The sequence below is a fragment of the Sus scrofa genome, chromosome X (assembly GCF_000003025.6).
Source record: "Sus scrofa isolate TJ Tabasco breed Duroc chromosome X, Sscrofa11.1, whole genome shotgun sequence".
NCBI lineage: Eukaryota > Metazoa > Chordata > Mammalia > Artiodactyla > Suidae > Sus > Sus scrofa.
Genome location: NC_010461.5, coordinates 5,308,954 through 5,326,828, shown reverse-complemented (window position 1 = coordinate 5,326,828; position 17,875 = coordinate 5,308,954). Strand labels below are relative to the sequence as shown.

Here is a 17,875-nt window from a genome sequence, read left to right as displayed (position 1 = left end):
TGCCCAAACTTCAAAGAACTGGAGGACACAACATCTTCATTATCGGCTTCTATTATTGCTTCCTACCACCCTAGCCTAGCACAGTGTGATGTCATATAACACAACCCAAGTATCACCAACAATGTAGTCAGGTGGAATAACAAGTTTCAAGCAGAAGTTCACATACTAGGGATAGAAGATTATCGTCCTGGTGTTTGGTATATACTGAGTGACTGACTGTCAGACCATGCTGAGTGGTTTGCACAGATTCCCTCCCTTGGTTCTCCCACTGACTTCACAGAGGAGATACTGTCCTTAGGCTTTACAGATGGATAAACTGAGGGGCAGACATAGGAAGTCCCTTGTCAGTTACAGCCAGCTGAAAAGGAGACAGAAGATTTTTCCCGTGGGATCTGACTGTCAGGCTCAAAGTCTTATCACTGAATTGGTTGGAATAGAAAGCCTCCAGGATGCCAGCTGGTAAATTTACTCAAACTGCTTACTACGGAAGAAATGTCTAGGAGTCATGTTCCTGCCGGTATGTGTTCTATTGCTCAGCACACCCCAAGAGATGACTCAGTTTTCCTTTTGAAACAACATGAAATCTTCATTATATATATATATATATATATATATATATATATATCATGAAGTCAGGAACAAAACAGGATTTCCATTAGAAACTCATTTTCTCTTTCATAGGACAGACATTAATCACAATGGCAAGATTTGTCTTTTGTTAATGCAACTCTTTTAATTAATTAATTTTTGGCTGCGTCGCATGGTGTGCAGAAGTCCCAGGCCAGGAATAGAACCCAAGCTACAGCAGTGACCCAAGCCACAGCAGTGACAACACAGGATCCTTAACTGCTAGGTGGCCACGGAACTGCAATGCAAATATTTTCAAATTATAATCATACACAGACAGGTGTATTTCGTTTTCAAATAGAAAATTGTCTAATGAGTCAATATATCTTTTTCTTTTTTGCAGAACAATGGTTCCCTGGTCTGGTGCCAGAATCACAAGCAGTGTTCTAAGGTATGTTGCCTACAACTTTATCAATATTAAAAAAAAAAAAAAAACAACTTTAAATTTTGGAGCAACTGTGGAGTCACAGGAAGTTGCAAAGCTAGTACAGAGAAATCGCATGTACTTTTTACCTGGTTTATACCAATAATCGCACTTCATGTATTTGTAGAACAATATTACAGGCAGAAAATTGACATTGATACAATGTGTCCATATAGTTCTATGAGGTTTTATCACTTGCATAGATTTAGTTAGTGTAGCCACTATTGCGATTGTGATGCATGTAGCAATATTTCTATATACTACCTTATTTGTGTATTTATTCTGTCATCTCTTTGATCAAAACATTTTTTAAGGGGACACATCTTCGGGTTAGACCAGAAGATTTAATGCATTCTATTTTGTCCTAAGTTATTTTGTGTGTGTTTATTTTGTTTGTGTGTAGGAGTTGCTGGTTAATTAATTTGATTCTTTAAGCAGTCTCTTCCATTTTTGAGTATTTTTTGTTGCACACACATGCTCTAAAGTTGTCATTATACTCATTCATATGTTTCAAAGCATAAATTTCTTGCTTCAGTCCCAAAACATCATAATCTTAAAAAAATGTAATAGATGATTTAGTTCCAGTCTGAAAGTAGCTTTTACATTCAGATTATATAAGTGAATAAAGTTTGAGCTTGCTTTAAATACTGGAGCACTTTGGGATTGTAAGAGTGTTTGATGAGATTTCTTTCATGGATCCTACTATTAGACTAAACAGTAAAGCCTTCCTTTCTTTGACAGCCAAAATTTCATCTGAGCAATACTCAATCATATGAAATAGCGTATTTATGAAGAACAGTATTATTTTGAAAGGTCTTTGAAACATATCATCTCAAAGTAAATGATGGGAGAATAATGTTTCTAAACCTAAAACTTTATTCTAATGCTACATTCTGACCCTCGTGTGCGTTGTATCATTTAATCCACATGAATGCTATGAAAAACAGAACAGAATTATGTGACTGCGAAAACATTTGGTAAATGTCAGCTTTGCTTAGCTCTGACTCTCTAGATCCTGGAGAGAAATGAGATGTCTGGTTTATGATCCTTTTAGTCTTTTTATATGGTATCATAAGCATTTGCTCTGGTAAGACCTTTTCTGGTATCTATTATATTAGTTGTTCTTCAGCTGTTTTTTTTTTTTTTTTGGTGTGTGTGTGTGTATGTGTAATTTGTTTATGTCATCCTTGCAGGAAAGGATGTGTGTATGTGGGGGTGGCATATGTATGGCTATGAGACAAACTGAATTTCATCAGTAATGTTTTGCCCAGTTTTGTTAGTTGGGTTGTACATGAATGATAACTTACTATATCAGTATTCTTTTACATTGCCCCCCTTTCTCCTTATCATATCAAGCAATTAATTCATTTTTACACGCTTGAAATCCAAATGGAAGAGGTTCATTTGAACTGCTTTAAAAATATCCTAATTAGAGAACATTGCGGCCCTAGGGAATACAGAGTGTTGAACCGTATTTTGTAATTGACTGATCAAGGCTGACAGGAGAGTCGGAATTGCACAAGGATCAATTCCTTTTGCCAGAATGCAAAAAGGAATCAATAAGTGACAGCTAACTCCACCAGAAACTTTGGAATCTGTTATAAAGACAGTGTAAATTTAAGAACCATCTTTAGTCTGAATCCATGGGGACGGATCTCACAGGTTGATCAGAGCTTATCTCCTTTGGAGTTAGAGCTGGCATTTCTTTTGAGATTTAGGAGGGACCGTGTAGGCTTTTCCTCTTGATCTTTAGGTTGATGAGGTGAATGGTGAGTGATGGTAATTCCATTTTACAGATGGGGGGATTCAGGCATACGTCCTTGTTAATGGCCCTGGAATCACTCAGCAAATTGGTAGAGGTGAGCTAAGGTTTGGAATGTCATCCCTCTATGCTGTGTTGTATAGAGATCAACAACTTGCCAAAACCTATTTCCAATGTGCATTGGGGAAGAGTTAAAAAAACAAATAAGCACACACCAAATCAAGAAGTAGTGCTGATGGTAAAATTTTCTGAATACATGTTAAAAGATAATTTTTGCTAATATGTTATGGAAAGTACTCACTTTCTAATTAGTTCTGGTTGCTTCTTCAAAGCCCATCACCTTTGGAATCCCTGCAGAATAAGATCTCTTCTTCCCATCGAACAACATTCCTTGTCCCATCCTCCAGCATCTCTTGCCTGGACCATTCCAGGAGCATCCTCTTGGGTCTCTCAGCTTCTATGCTGCTCACATGGATGCTGGAAAGACCCTTTCAACACGCAAGCTGAATCACACTGCTGTCTGCCTCACACTATTTAATATCTTTCCATCTTGCTCATTCTAAAGCATCAATGCTGTCTCGTCTGCCTGTGCTCTCCCCAACTCTCTCCAGCTTTGCTCCATCAAATTTGCTTTTCTTTCCACCCAGAACCCTCCTTCCTTAGCACCCCCCCTCCCCACCCCACCAGTCACGTCTCAGCACAAATGCTACTTCTCAGCCTTGCCTTCCCAGGTCACTGCCCAGCCATTTATACACTTCATTGTCCGTATTACCCCCACAGGATATTATGTAGTTATTCCTTCATCTCTGAGAATCTGTCTCCGTCACTAGAAAGCACATGCCAGGGGGCACTGACTGTGTTCTCTTTGTTCATTGGGGTACCTTCAGAGACGAGGGTAGTGTTTGGCACGGAATAGTTGCTCAGCAAATATTTGTGAATGAATCCATGAATGACCTCCATAGATGACACTTTCTTCCTCCTCCAGAGGACATCATTTCTGTATTACTTTCGGGAAAAAGGTATAATCCATGTCGTATCCACCTAACTTAGCATGATTACGTATTAGGAAAATCTTTCCCTTTTTCCTGTAATGACATCGGTATTATGAAGTCAGGGGTTCTTTGCATCATTCAACTCCAGGTAATATAGAGCAGTGACTTACTGCCCAGCATAGTTTGAGACCAGCGGTTCTCAACCTGGAATGACTTTGCTCCCAAGCGGACGTTTGGCAATGGTAGGAGACGTTTTCGGTTGTTACACCGATGGTGGGAAGCTCCTGGCATGTGGTGGGTGGAGGTCAGGAATGCTGACAGAGGACAACATGCAGGACTTCCTCACAGTGAAGAATGATTTGGCTCCAAGTTCAACAGTGTGCCAAGGGAGGTCGAGAAACCCTGGTCCCTGCGCTTTATGGGATACAAAAGATTTGAAAGCAGGTCCTATTCTCCACAGGTTTACTTTATTATGTGAAGGAAAATAAACATAGTTTACGGAGCATGTGGTGTGTGCCAAGCACCTTTGCTGAGGCTCGTTGTGTGTTAGGAATTCTAATTCTCATCATACACAGTGTCTGTGAAAGGCCCGATAGGAAATATTTTCATTTTTGGAGCCCATTACATCTCTGTGGCAACTACTCACGTGGCTGTTGTAGCATGGAATCAGTGATAGATAATATACAACTAAAGGAACGTGGCTGTGTTCTAATAAAACTTTAGGTATGGACCCTGAAATTTGAATTTCATATAATTTTCACATCACCAAAATTTATTGTTTTCCCCAGCCATTAAAAAAAAATGTAAGAACAACTCTTGGCTTGCTAACTGTACAAAAGTAAGTCCCAGGCTGTATTTGCCTATGTGCTATGGTTTGCCAGTCTCTCCTATATGCCGTTGCATTTGCATGTGCCAAAAACAAATGAAAATAAAACAGTAAAATTGCATTCTTCTCTCAAGATAAAGACACATCTAGATGGATTCAAAGGAAAAAAACAAACAGTTGCTACCATCACGTGTGGAAAATCGTTGGTCAGCTGGTGAGAATTTGCTGAATGAATGAGTGAACTAGGTCAACCGACAATACGAAGAAAAGGTCAAATCACCATACATTTTTGAAAACTCAAGATTAAAATGTGATTTTTAGAGCCAGTAAAAATCGTGAATGACATCACAATGGGCAACAGAAAGGACAACGGGATGTCCTGTCTCTTGCCTTCTTCCAGAGTTTTCTACATTGTTCTTGCCTTTGAGCGGTTTTCTGACTCTGTAAATGGTAGAACGTTGATAATAACACCGATGAGTTTTATCCTTGGAAATGGAAGTGATTGTGTCCAGTGGAACGCAACTGATAATTACCCCAAGAACAGACCATTTTGTATCTCTTTCAGTCCATTCCAGCCTACCTTTTTGTGTGTAAATATATTTATATTTGCATTTCTCATGTTTCTCCTTTGAACCAAATGAACCATATTACTGGTTCTCGCAGTATTTCATGAGTTAAATCAAATCTTTGACACTTGTTCATTTTATGTAAGCATGAGGGTCATGCATTTCCTTTATAAAACATGTACCCTTTAACCTTAAGCTCCATTATCTTTCTGAACCTTGCATCTAAGAGTGGTACTTTTAGTGAAACCCACCCGTGCTGGGGCGCATGTGTGCTCATTCTCTCTTCTTTTGGGTGTTGGAACTCACTTGACTTTTGTTTCCCATTTGGTTGTGTGGATTTGTGTTGAAAAGCAGTAATTAAGGGCTCCATCTTAGCGCAGTGGCATGTTGCTTTGATCTCCGTGGGGAGTTCGGTTCTTACAGGGGCTGTAACTCCAAATGCTTAGTCATTTTCCAGGTTTATTCAGAGCCAGACTTACAGGTGAGGAAGATTGGTTTTGCTTGGTGGAACATCTGGATGGCTTCATTGGACATCTGTGAAATTTATTGGATAAAGGTCAACCCCCAGAAACATAACTGAATGTGACTTTTGAAGGTTTTTGTTTTGTGTTAGATGCTTTCCATGATTTATGTGGTAATGACTAAATCCGTAGAGCCCCAGGAAAACGTATCTTCAGAGGAAAATGAAAACGCAGGCACACATGGAAATGTGCAATATCCAGATACCCAAGAACCTCAGTTGAACGTTCCTTATTTCTTTGCAATTCTAGTAAACAAAGGATCCAAATTTCAGATGCTTTGTGTACTTTAAAACATTAAAGCCTACTGTAATACTGACTTTGTATAATCAACTTTTCCCTGACTTCGTATAATCAACCTCAAGGAGAAAGTTGATGTATGTTAAGCATCTCTTGTCCAACATATTGATATCTTGGGGGAGTTACCGATTATTTCATAGGCAAAGCTGCTGCTGCTGCTGATTGTCAAGAAGAGTTGTGGGTTTGTACCACTGGAAGAGCAAAACAAAACTTCTCATGTGTTATAATTAATTCCCTTTTTTTGGATACCAACTTCTTATTTCCTTAAGTAAGGATCATGACAATGTTTCTAAGTAAATGGGATGTGATAATCTGGGAAAGAAGAGAGAGATTCTATTTATTTAATAGAGGCGGAATTAAAATTTGTATGGAATGCATATGAAAGAATTGTTAGGTGTGTGAAAGTTTGGCAGGTGTTCTCTTGAAAAAGCAATCTGCATGTGCAATATTTGTACTAGCATGGTGAAGAAAAGTTGTCAGATGCACATTTTCCAGCCTATCCTATACCCGTAAGTGGCATCATCTGAAGTACCCCCACAAACCACGACTGTGTGTCTCTGTGCTTACCAAGAGATAAGGTCTCTCCTGGGGAGATGTATGCTCTTAGATTCCTCAGTCTCCATGCAGTTGAAAAGCAAATCATCAGCAAGGGTGAGTTAGGGCTTGATGTGTAACTTTGTTACCAAGTATTCCATCCATTGTTGCTATTAGGGGAACATTCAAGTGGACAGCATCTCACAGGTAAAGGCAGACATGGAGAAAAAAGGACAGTGAGAGAATGTAGAACAGATAAAAACAAGAAGAACTTAAATCTGGGGAGCTAAACAGGCACCTTGTTTCCAAACTTCATTTCCTAAATGGCAAGGTTGACCTTGGTGATGGGGGAAGGCGTCTAGCTGGTTCCTGCTAGAGCTCCTGCAGGGAGATCCATGAGTTAATGATGGAAACAGTGAGAGATTTGCTGTCACAACCTCCAGGAATGCGAGCTCAAGGTTCTAACCAGCCTCCAGCATTGAAGGCAGCCTGAACTGGTGTCCCTGACTGGCTTTCCCTCGTGCTGTCATTCTTATGGTAAGTATTTCATGCCCTCATGCTGGGAACTTTTATCAAACATATTAGTGTGCTTTGGGCTGATCATTAGCCTGCAGCATCTGGGACATTCTAGTGGGGTTTTTTTAGCTTAGAAACTAGCCCGTGTGCTGTAATAAACTTGGAAAACTTCACCAGGCTCATAGCACCATCCATAATTAAGAATAGGTTCCTATTTGGATTTAAATCCAGCTTGTGACATGTTCATAATCCAGCGTGTTTCTGATTCTCCATTGCAATTTTTACGGGTGTGAAAGACTTCCATCTGCAATAAACTTCAAAGTGAGGACGTGTGGAAGGGGAGAAGCATCTCTGTGTAAGTCCTTATCCTCACCGCTTCCTAATCTCTTGCTATTCATTTCTCCTGCCCTCTGATGGAAGAAGATACAAAGGAAATCTCTGATTTGGTTCTCAGCTGAGGACGGGTTCCTGAAAGCTGCCTTTAGAAAGGGAAGCTGTTTGGCACATGAAAAAGATCTCAGTCAGGAGGCATTACATAAATGCTGATGGGCTGACAGATGTTTTGAGGTTGTGATGTATTCATCAGGAGGCACACAGGGGGAGCGTGGATGAGCTCCCACTGCTTGAAGACCTCGGGTTTGATCTGACAGCTAGTAAAGAGCAGCCGTGCTGGCTGAAGGAAGAAGAGGGTTCCATATTAGAAAAGAGACACTATTGGGTTTCATTATCTGGGTAGGGCAGAATTTGGGGGCGTTGAATATGTTATCATGCTGTTGTTGCCTTGCCTTCTTCAAGGAGAATCCTTATTGAAATCATCACGACTGAGGTGAAAACTCTCCCTTGAATTTAGGGGTCAGTGTTTGCTTTTCTGTGTTCATGGTTGTGACTCTACCTTGAAGGTCACTCTTGACACGACGGTCAAATTGTTCTGCCTAATCATATACACTGGAATTCCTCCTGGAAGCCTGATTTGTGTTGGCATAAATCAACATTCAAGCATAGTCTGTTTTGAAAACATTTTATATATATAGTCTTTTTAGGGCTGCAGCTGCAGCGTATGGAGTTGTCCAAAGTAGGGGTTGATTTGGAGCCACAGCTGCCATCCTACACCACAGCCACAGAAATTCCAGATCCAAGCTGCATCTGCAATCTACACCACAGATCACAGCAACGCTGGATCCTTAACCCACTGAGTGAGGCCAGGGATCGAACCTCGTCCTCATGGATACTAAACAGATTCGTTTCTGCTGAGCCACGACAGGAACTCCTTTTTCTATATATTTTTGAGAGAGCAGTTATTATAGGAAAATACATCTAGGTACTAATTTCAACGCTGTTTTTCCTAGCTGGAAGAACTAAGAAATGCTTTGGTAGCTAATTTGCATAAAGAAGAAATACTGGCTAATTAAGGGAAAAGTTAATTTTCCTTTTCCACACATTCTCATTTTTTAACTGTTGATGTGGAAGAAGTTCTTTTACCCTAGAAATAGTCACATTCACCTACCTTAGTATATTTGCTTTTCAGTCTTTGGGGTCATAGATCTAAGATCATTGCTCAAAGCATGATGTTTTTACTGAAGTGAACTTGGGTCTGCTTGTCTGCATGCTATAAAGAAAATCTGCTGAGGGGGTGTTGTGGGGAAGAAAAGTGAAGCATTTATGCAGGGCACCAAGCAAAGAGAATGGGCAGCTCATGCTCAAAAGACTCAAACTCCCCCCTGGCTTTCAGGGGAGGGTTTGTAAAGACAGGGTGAGGGAGAAGGGTGAGCGAACAGCAGATCTGCCAGCTGTGGGCATGATCAGCTCATGGACGTTCTTCTGATTGGTTGGTGGTGAGGTAACCAGGTGGTGTTTTGAGCATCAGCATCACGTCCAACCAGCATCATCTGGTTCCAGCTGACCTGGGGTCTATAAGCTAGTGGGTGATGTCTGTTAATTTCTTCCACCCAGTGGGGGTTTCAGCATCTGCAGAACAGCTCAGGCTCTGTCCCAGATTATGATCTATATAGCCCTTGATGAGGAACCAAAGGTCCTTGACTTTCTTGAATGGCTAAACTGTTACTATTTTGTTTTGCTTGACTGTTTTCCTTTGTTTTGCATTTTCTCCCTTCTCACATTATGTTGGCTCTTTGGAACTCTGGGAAAGCCTAGGAAGCAAAAGTTTTTCTGCATAGAAGAAGCAGGCAGAGGATATTTGGGGTTGGGGTCTGTCCTGGGAAGGCCCCATAGGGTGCTCCTTGGTTGCAGTGTGAAGTGAGTGTGTGCATGTGTGTGAGAGAGAGACAGAGAGAGGGCTAAGCTGGGCATCTGTTCTGCCATTTTTCAGTCTATAATTCCTGCAGCTGTGTATGTGATATACCACGAAGTTTGTACCTTTTGTTTTGTTCTAAGTTGAAAGAGAAAATAACTTCGCTAAGGGAATCTTTGTCAGCTCCTCCCTTTGCCTTCTCTGATGCGTGTCCGGGCAGAGTTAAGATGATGTTTCTATTCAAACAGTCATCCTTTTCAGGGTCTCTAATTTTTCTGTGGATGTCTGAGCGAACAGTAGTGCTGCCAGCTATGAAGAGTGAAATGTTATCAACAAACCACTGTACTCCTGGTACTTGCCAGGGACTAGAACATCAAGCCCTTGGTATTCCTGTGGTACCAAAAGGCACCAGGGAGAAGCCATAGTTGCACCTGCCCAATGGGTGTATGGTTTCCAGATGCTCTGCAATCCATGCCTGGATTATAGGACTAAACTCTGTGCCTTCACGATCTCAAAGTTGTCCTTTGATGAATGGCTCTTACTGAATCCCATGCTGCTGCAGTGCAGCACCTCTCATATTCTCAGAGACTGTGTCACAAGCCCAGTCACCGAGGCTGCCCTGAGGAACTTGCCAAGGACATCAGGCTGTTGTTCTTCACCATCTTCAGGAGAGAACTTGGGAAGATATCCATCATCTTCCCCATATCACTACCAATTATGCTTCCCCCGGACGCTGGTGGATGCTTTCGCCTGCGCATCCAGTGCAAACTGTCAGCAATAGCGTTCTCCCCTGAGAACTGGCTGTTGGAACGCCAAGAGATAAATCGAGTCACCTCCGTGAACAAGGCTACTGAAATTTATCCCAGGTGTTTTGGGAACCAGCCAGTTTTTATTTTCCCTTATCTTGTCTTGCACACACACATAGGATTTTTTTTTTTCCTGGCTGTATCCTATGGATCATTATACATTGTCTTGAATCCTTTTAAGAACGACAAAGGCAGTAGATAAATCCAGAATGCCAAAAAATGATAACTAACTAGAGAAAGGCTGTCCTGGGGCTGAAACTTGCCCGGCGCATTGTGCAGCTTCCTGAACCATTTTGGGCACAATTTCACGGTTGATGTTGATGAGGGGACATGACATCTATATTCCTCCGGAAGCTCGTCCAGCTGGGCAGTGATGACAAGGACACCGTTTCTTGGAAGGAGGGACTGTGCCCCCTTGTCAGTTAGGGAACAGCCGTGACTGGGCGAAAGAAGCCAGAAAGTGCGGTGGAAATTGTGAAAGCAGTGGATGCAGTATGGACGTGTTCTGATGGAAAATGAGGTGAGTGGAACAAAGGTGAAAAGCTTTTGTCTGTGACCGCCTTTTGGAGCCAAAGGGGTTTGCCCCTGTCTTCACAGATCTTAAGTCATAAATAGCAGAGGTCAAAGAATAGTCTTTAAAACCACACAATAAAGAAAGAACTTCTCTCAACTGGGTCTTTTCAGAGCATAGCTACCCGTGTGGGTGAGTTCATTTTCCATTTGTGTGGGGGAAGAAATGTGTGTACTTTGTAAAGAAGTCTTTCCTCCTCTCTCCCTTCCTTTCTTTTTTTTCTCTCTCTCTCTTTTTTTCTTCCTTTCTCTCCCCCCACCTTCCTTCTATCATAGTAGCGAATGTTTATATTGAAATCTATGAAGAACCTTCCCAATCTGTCTTAGATTAGGGGAATCCCTCTTGAAATTTTAAGCAAAGAGCAACAGATGTGGATAAACTGGGCATTTTGTATTCTTTAACTGCAAGAGAAACCTCACTCTGGCAACAGCATGGACCTCTCGAAGTGTTTTTTGTTACACCAACAGCTCCGCTTCCATTGATGTGTATACTTATGTTGGAAGACAGGTTGCCGGTAAGGCTGAGCTGAACAGAAGACATTTGCTGGTGGTTCCCAAAGTGACTTGTGAACAGTGCCTTATGAAACAGTGTGCCTTTTACATAATTACAGGTGACTGATTCTGCATCAAATTCCACATAGGGAATGCTGTTTAGAACAAGAACCACAGAAGCAGCCGGGCCAGGACCCGCCTTGCACTGTGCAAGCCAAGGTCACTGTAAGCCTTGGCCACCTGTAGCGTTTTGCAGACTTTTCTCCTATGCAGCACTGTGGAGAGGGAAGGGGAGTTGCCTGCTCCTCCTTGGGGTGGGATGGGACACCGCTTGTCTGGGTCCTGCCTGCTGATGACGGCGGGGTCTGGAGGACCCCACGCCTCCCAGTTCTCACAGCTGAAAGGTTGAACTTGGGCGTTTGCAGATGAATGAGCCGCCTTTCCCAAGAGAAACTGCACAATGGCTTTGGGACTATTAAGCTCTGAAGATTCATGCTCTGGCGTTGGGGAGTGTGTGTTCAGCATCTTTTCCTTGGGGAGGGGGAGGCATGCGCGTTTTGGCTTTTTACATCCAACTGTATGCCCATTTTCCCTTTTTGTACGAGGAAATAATGCCTGCACTAAGGGTAACCCCCACCCCCCTCCTAAATCCTTCCACAAAAAGATACTTACTAAGGCTGGCATTCTGAAGAACTAAATGCTTCTTTAACTTTGCTTTATCTGCTTCAATGAGCACAGTGTACCGAGTCCGGGGAATTCACATTAGGGCCGCGAGCCGCCCTCCCCATTCTCTCGGGCTCTTTGGGCACAGAAATAATCCCTTCCTAGGATCTTTTGAGAAAGCATCCAAACGGTGCAGCCTAATCAGCTGTAAATCTTGGCCATCCCAAAAGTATTGCATGAAGTTGCATCCAAAAATGTTCTGATCACCAACAAGCCTGGTGCTTTAACGACAGACACCGGTTTCAAGACCCTGGGCAAAATTACAGCAAACGTGTTGCTTTGCTGTATTTTGAAAGCTCTGGAATGCCTTTCCCTCCTGCCCCCATCCTCTGCCTTTGTCCTTTGCATCCTGTGTATGTTTATTTCATTGCTTTGTCATGTGGAGACAAAACAGACAATGAGACTCCTTAGAACTTTTGTTTTCCAACTAGTAATGGAGAATATTATAAGGAGACGTGAACTCTGAGGGAATGCTGGATTACATGCACTGGGAGGCTTTTCTGGGATGACTTATAAATTATTTTCTGCTCAGCCCTGGGATGATATTTGGCAGGGGAAAAGAACCCAGGATGGGAAAGTCACATCTTCAGGCCTTTGTGTGCCACTGAGCTGAAACCCCTCATGGTGTCACCCTACTAGGAACTTGTGTCTTCCTCAGGACAAGGGCACAGCTGATGTGCCTGCATTCTCCTTGGACTTGCAAGGGCGTATCAACACTGCATTAGTAGTAGCGTAAATCAAGCCCAAAGATCGTCAATGTATAGAGCTGAAAGCTTTCTTTCTGAATCACTAAAATCTACCTGAAATGGGACAGCGCATTTGCTGTCTGATATTTGAAAGGCAGAACGAGAACTTTATTTCCGGTCAGTGAAATGTCCCTTCTTACCTGTCTCGTGCGTCCCCAGTATTCCTCACCATACATGTATAAACCACCACCCTATTTCTGTCCCAAGAGGTGGACTCAACTCTATACTGATCCTTTCTGATTTACAGTCCTATAAAAACCCTTTAAATTGCTGTGTCCTAATGGAGACACGTGTCTTCCACCCTTCGCATGAGAAGCCGTGAGCAGCATGTGGAAGAAGTCTGGTCTTTGGGCTCCAGATTCATGTCTCAAACTAATTTGCCATCCTCTCTGCTATGACTTGGGCATGCCCTGTCCCTGATATATACTAGTCTCATGGCCTCTAGTGTCTCCCTATTTCTACTCTTTTATGGCACCCAAATTCTTAAGAGCAATCCTTCTCTTAAGTGTCTCCTGGAGAGCCTGCTCAAATACTGATTCTTGGATCCCCACCTCCAGAGATTCTGACTCAGGAGGTCTGGGCTGGGGTGTGAGATTCTGTCCTTTCAAGAGACTGCCAGTGGATTCTGGTGTTACTGGCTCAGAGTAGCTTCAAGTTTCTTACCTTTTAAGTGTGATGAGAGTTGTGGGTATTTTCGTCGATGATCTTGATTAAGTTGAGAAAGTGCCCCTCTATTCCTAGTTTGTTGAAAGGTTTACACGCAGAAAGTCTTTTTTTTTTTTTTTTTTTTTTTTTTTGCCGTTCCCATAGCATATAGAAGTTCCTAGGCTAGGGGTTGAATCGGAGCTGCATCTGCTGGCCTACACTACAGCCACAGCAACATGGGATCTGAGCCATGTCTGGGACCTCCACCACAGCTCACGGCACCACCAGATTCTTAACCCACTGGGCGAGGCCGGGGATCAAGCCCTCGTCCTCGTGGTACTAGTCAGGTTCATTACCACTGAGCCAGGATGGGGTTTCCCCTCACGAGGAAAGTCTTTATCACGAATGAGTGCCATATTTTGTTAAGTAAGTTTTCTGCATCTATTGATACATCCATGTGCCTTTTCCTTTTTTTAGCCTGGTGATGTCATGGATGATATTGATTGGTCTTTGAATGTTGAACCAGCATTGCGTTCAGTATGGGGATAAATTTCACTGGGCCAAATCTTGTGATTCTTTTTACACATTTTTGGATTCGATTGGCTAGTATTTTCTTGAGGATGTTTGCATCTTTGGTTCGTGAGAGATCTTCTCTACAGTTTTCTTAGAATGTCTTTGCTGGTTTTGGTACTAGGGTGATGCTGGTCTCATAGAATGAGCGAGGAGGTATTCCCTCTGCTTCGGTCCCCTGAAAGGGATTGTAGACAATTGATATAGTTCCTTCCTTAAAGGTTTGGTAGGATTCACTAGTGAACCCATTTGGCCCCAGTGCTTTCTGTTTTGGAAGGTTATTAATGTTGAATCAGTGTCTTCTGCAGAGGGGTGTTTAGGGCTACACCCATGGCATATGGACATTCCCAGGCTAGGGCTCAAGTCAGAGCTGCAGCTTGCCATAACGTGGGGTTTGCACCGCACCTGCCACCTATCCCACAGCTCATGGCAACGCTGGATCCTTAACCCCCTGAGCAAGGCCAAGGATCGAGCCCGCATCCTCAGAGATACTGGTTGGGTTTGTTACTGCCGAGCCATGACGGGAATGCCCTTGAGTCAGTGTCTTAATATAGACATAAGCCAGTTCAGGTCATCTTGTCTTCTTGTAGTAGATGGTGTCTTTTAAGGAACTGGTTGGTTTCATCTTGGTTATTGAATTTGTGGGCATAGGGTTGTTCATAGTATCCCTGTATCATAGTTTAAATTTCCATGGGATCTCTAGTGATGCCCCACTTTCATTTCTAATATTAGTAATTTGCGTCCTATCTCTCTTTGTTAGCCCGGCCAGAAACTTAATGATTTTACTGATCCTTTTTAAAGAAACAGCTTTTGGTTTTGTTGATTTTTTTAATTGACTTTCTGTTTTTAATCTTCTTTATTTCTGTTCTAATTCTTTTTTCTCTCATTTTGGATTTAATTTGTTCTTTTTGTTGTTTTTTAAATGGAAAACTTAGATTTTAGATTTGAACTCTTCTTTTCTAATAGAACATTCAATGCTCTACATTTTTCTCTAAGCACTCTTTTCTTTTTTACTTATTTTTTCTTTTTAAAGTTTTATTGACATATAGCTGAGTTACAACGTTGTGATAATTTCTGCTGTGCAACAAAATATTCAGTTATAGGTATACACACATCCATTCTTTTTCAGATTCTTTTCCCATATAGATTATCACAGAATATTTGGTAGTTCCCTGTGCTAGACGGCAAGTCCCCATTGTCCAGTAATACCACAGACCACAGTGTGCATATGCCAATTCTAGATTCCCAGTCCGTCCCGCCCCTACACCTTTCCCCTGTGGCACCCACAGTCTCTTGTCTATGTTTGGGAGTCTGCTTCTGTTTCATAGATAGGTTCATTTGTGTCACATTGTGAATTCCACAGAGTTTTTTTGCTTTTTTACAGCTGCACCTGCAACATATGGAAGTTCCCAGGTGCCGAGACCAGCTCAGCAGGATGGGACTGAAGAACATGTGCTGTGAAACTTAAGAAAAAAAGTTAACATAAAACAAGACACAGAGACTTTTATCTTAAGCAAAGGTGGGAACCGGGGGACTCAAGTCTTAGGGACAAGGGCACCACCTCAAAAAACCACACTGCTTTTATTGTGCTCTTTAGGATTACGTCAAGTGAGGAGGGGGATATAGGTGGAGGATATAGGTTTTTTTAAATTATTTTATAAGTTCTCTTACTATTTTAAAAGTCACTTAGCTGGTAGATGGTTAAGCTTTTACTTGCACCTTGGTTTTCTTTGCTAATGCATATTCTGCTAACGACTGCTCATAAACCACTTGGCCATGAGGTTCTTCTTTCTCTTATTATTTAGAGGACATATCATGCTTGTGCAAACGGCGTGCCCATCCGCACAGGTCCTATGTGCCTAGACCAAAAGCTGACCCTATGAATAGCTTATGCCTTTAGGTCTTTGTTCTTAAGCTTAAGTCATTTACCAGCACTGTGACTTTTTCAGGCAGGAAGATGGGGTAAAATAAAGCAGGACAAGATGAGTTTTCAGCAAAGAGGCTAAGAAAATATTGTGAACATGTCTCGCGACACCCAGGCTAGGGATCGAATTGGAGCTGTATCTGCTGGCCTACACTACATCCACAGCAACATGGGGTCTGAGCCATATCTGCAACCTACACCACAACTCAAGGCAACACTGGATCCTTAAACCACTGATCGAGGCCAGGGATCAAACTCACATCTCATGGATACTCATTGGGTTCATTCCCTCTGAGCTATGACAGGAACTCCCCACAAATGTCTTATTATATAATATTTGTCTTTCTCTATTTGAATTCCTTCACTTAGTATGACAGTCTCTAGGTCCATCCATGTTGCTGCAGATGGCATTATTTCATTCTTTTTTATGGCCAAATAATATTCCACTGTATATGTATACCACATCTTCTTTATCTAGTCCTCTGTTGATGACATTTAGGTGGCTTCCATGTCTTTATTATTGTAAATAGTGCTGCAATGAACATTGGGGTGCATGTATCTTTTCAAATTATGGTTTCCTCTAGATAGATGCCCAGGAGTGGAATTGCTAGATCATATGGTAGTTCTACTTTTAGTTTTTTGAGGAAGCTCTACACTATTTTCCATAGTGGTTGTACCAGTTTACATCCTCACCCTTTTCTCCACACCCTCTCCAGCATTTATTGTTTGTAACCTTTTTGATGATGGCCATTCTGAACTGTGTGAGGTGATACCTCACTGTAATTTTGATTTGCTTTTCTCTAATACTTAGTGAGGTTGAGCATCATTTCATGTGCTTTTTTTTGGCCATCTGTCTGTCAGCTTTGGAGAAATGTCTATGTAGATCTTATGCCCATGTTTTGATTCCCTTTTTGGTTTTCTTTGATATGGAGTTGGATGAACCATTTGTGTATTTTAGAAATTAATCACTTGTCAGTCACACTGTATGCAAATATTTTCTTCCATTCCACAGGCTGTCTTTTCTTTTTGCTTATGGTTTCCTTTGCTGTAAAAATGATTTTACTTTTAATTAGGTCCAATTTTAAAATTTTTGCTTTTATTTCTATTTCTCTAGGATACAGATACAAAAAAACACTGCTATGATATGTGTCAGAGTGTCTGCCTATGTTTTCTTTTAGGAGTTTTATAGTATCCAGCCTTACATTTAGGTCTTTAAGCCATTTGAGTTTATTTTTTGAGTATGGTGTTAGAGAATGTTCTAAGTTCATTTTTTACATGTAGCTCTCCAGTTTTCCCAGCACTGCTTATTGAAGAGACGGTCTTTTCTCCATTGTTATTCTTGCCTCCTTTGTCATAGATTAATTGACCCATAAGTGTGTAGGTTCATCTCTGTGCTTTCTATCCTGTTGCACTTATCTGTATTGCTGGTTTTTTTTGTGTGTGTGTGTGTGCCAGTACCATACTGTTTTGCTTACTTTCACTTTGTAGTGTAGTCTGAAGTCAGGGAGCCTGATTCCTCCAGCTCCATTCTTTGTCAAGGTTGTTTTGCACATGGGATCTTTTTGTATTTCCATACAAATAAAAAAATTTTTTGATCTAGTTCTGTGAAAAATGGCATTTATAATATGGTAGGGATTGCATTGAATCTGTAGATTGCCTTGGGTGGTATGCTCCTTCTTCCAGTTCAAGAAACGGTATGTCTTTCCATCTCTTTGTATCAACCTCAGTTTCCTTCATCACTGTCTTACAGTTTTTGGAGTGCAGTCTTTGGCCTCTTTAGGTAGGTTTATTCTAGGTATTTTATTCTCTTTGATGCATTGGTAAATGGGCTAGTTTCTTTAATTTTCTTTCTGCTGTTTTATTATTAGTGTATATAAATGCAAGAGATTTCTGTGTATTAATTTTGTATCCTTCAGCTTTACTGAATTCACTGATGGACTCTTCCTGGTGTCATCTTTAGGATTTTCTACATATAGTATCATGTCATCTGTGATGACAGTTTTTGTGACTGTCACAATGACAGTTTGATTTCCTTTCCAATTTGTATTCCATTTATTTCTTTTTCCTCTCTGATTTCCATAGCAAG

At 41.5% G+C, this 17,875-nt stretch overlaps 1 protein-coding gene across 1 annotated transcript in view; it reads left to right on the top strand.

The window, feature by feature from the left end:
- The window catches only part of ANOS1 (anosmin 1), a 200,198-nt gene that overhangs the window by 37,007 nt on the left and 145,316 nt on the right, over positions 1-17,875 (top strand). Inside the window, 1 exon segment of the mRNA XM_001925070.5 lies at positions 971-1,018. Within this exon segment, the coding sequence (XP_001925105.3) occupies positions 971-1,018 (48 nt within the window).